At 61.8% G+C, this 1,271-nt stretch overlaps 1 protein-coding gene across 1 annotated transcript in view; it reads right to left on the reverse strand.

Annotated features, from left to right (window-relative positions):
* Positions 1 to 425: 425 nt before the first annotated feature.
* LOC104167817 (otoferlin-like) overlaps positions 426 to 1,271 on the reverse strand; it is a gene marked incomplete at its 5' end in the record, with an annotated part of 43,011 nt that continues 42,165 nt past the window's right edge. The window contains 2 exon segments of the mRNA XM_009708195.1: positions 426 to 606; positions 1,104 to 1,204. Of these exon segments, the coding sequence (XP_009706497.1) occupies positions 426 to 606; positions 1,104 to 1,204 (282 nt within the window).

The following is a 1,271-nucleotide window of genomic DNA, read 5'->3' on the forward strand; positions in this document are numbered from 1 at the left end:
GGGCTGGCGTGTCCCCAGCTGTCCCAGGTCCCTACTCCATCCCTGCTTCTGAATATCCTTCCAACGAGCCTTTCGGGAGCGATTCCCACAGCTCCAGCGATGCAGCCCCAGCTCTCCCTCCCCTTCCTGGGGCTGAGCTCCCCGGGAGGGCATCGGCCATGGCCCCGGGGGGCAAAGGGCTCCAAGGTCCCCAGCCCTGGGCCAGCTGGGCACCTCCACCAGCCCCGGTGAGGTCGACACCATCCTCCAGCCCCATTTCTCCAGGACTAAAGCCACAAACGGGACCCAGAGAGGAGGAATGCAGAAGAGGAGGCTCAGCAGCAGCAGGGAGGAGACGTCCACCGAGAGGCTGTGGGGAGGAGAAGGACACGGAGCCAGGGAAGGTTGTGCCACGGGGCTGGGGACATGGGAAAGGCTCCCATGCTTCACGCTCCCAGCAGCTTCTTGACCATGTAGCCTGGCATGCTGTAGAGGAAGAGGGCGATCATGATGAGGAGCAAGAGGGCCAGCACGATTTTGATGATGAGCCACTTGTAGCGCGTGCAGATGAGGTATTTGATGGACTTGAGCGGGTTCAGGAACCAGATGAAGGACGTGTCCGGGCGGCTGCAGGGGAAGCAAATACCCGTCGTTAATGCCATGGAGAAGGGATGCACGGCAGGCAGGGCAACGATGGACCTGGTGGGCAGAGGGAGGTGCAGGATCCCCTTCCCCGGGTGAGTGAAAGGGCCCAACCAGGAGGATCAGGAGAGTGCAGAAGGGGACTCAGCACGACATGTGCCAGACGGAGTAATGCTGGTTCGTGAGGGAGTGCAAGGATTCCAGTCGAAGCTGGAATCTGGTGGTGAGGACCGGAGGGGATGAGGAGGTGGTGGGAGGCCAAGGAAAGGGGATGGAGCCAAGGAGAGAGGCAGAGGAGGAACAGAGGAAGAAAAAGCAGTGGGGCAGTGAATAGCAGGCAATGAGGGGAACCAGTAGAGATGGCTCTGCCCACGACCCTCATTCCTACCTCGCCTCCCCATACCTGGCTCCCTCCCTGCGGACCACCCCACAGCATCTCCCCGAAGCCAGGTGCCTGCTGGGGAGCGGGGTTTCCTACTTACTTGGGTTTCTCCAGTGGATCAGGCTCGTTGCGAGCCAGCCCCGCGGGGGATTTCTCTGCCTCCTCTGCCGTCAGAAGGTGCAGTTCAGCCTCGACTTTCCCCTGCGGGGAGCAGAGAGTTGTGCTGAGACCCAGGCAGTGCTCCCCACCTCAGCCCCCCCCCCGAGAT

Source organism: Cariama cristata, unplaced genomic scaffold, assembly GCF_000690535.1.
Source record: "Cariama cristata isolate BGI_N322 unplaced genomic scaffold, ASM69053v1 scaffold2159, whole genome shotgun sequence".
Taxonomy (NCBI): Eukaryota; Metazoa; Chordata; class Aves; order Cariamiformes; family Cariamidae; genus Cariama; species Cariama cristata.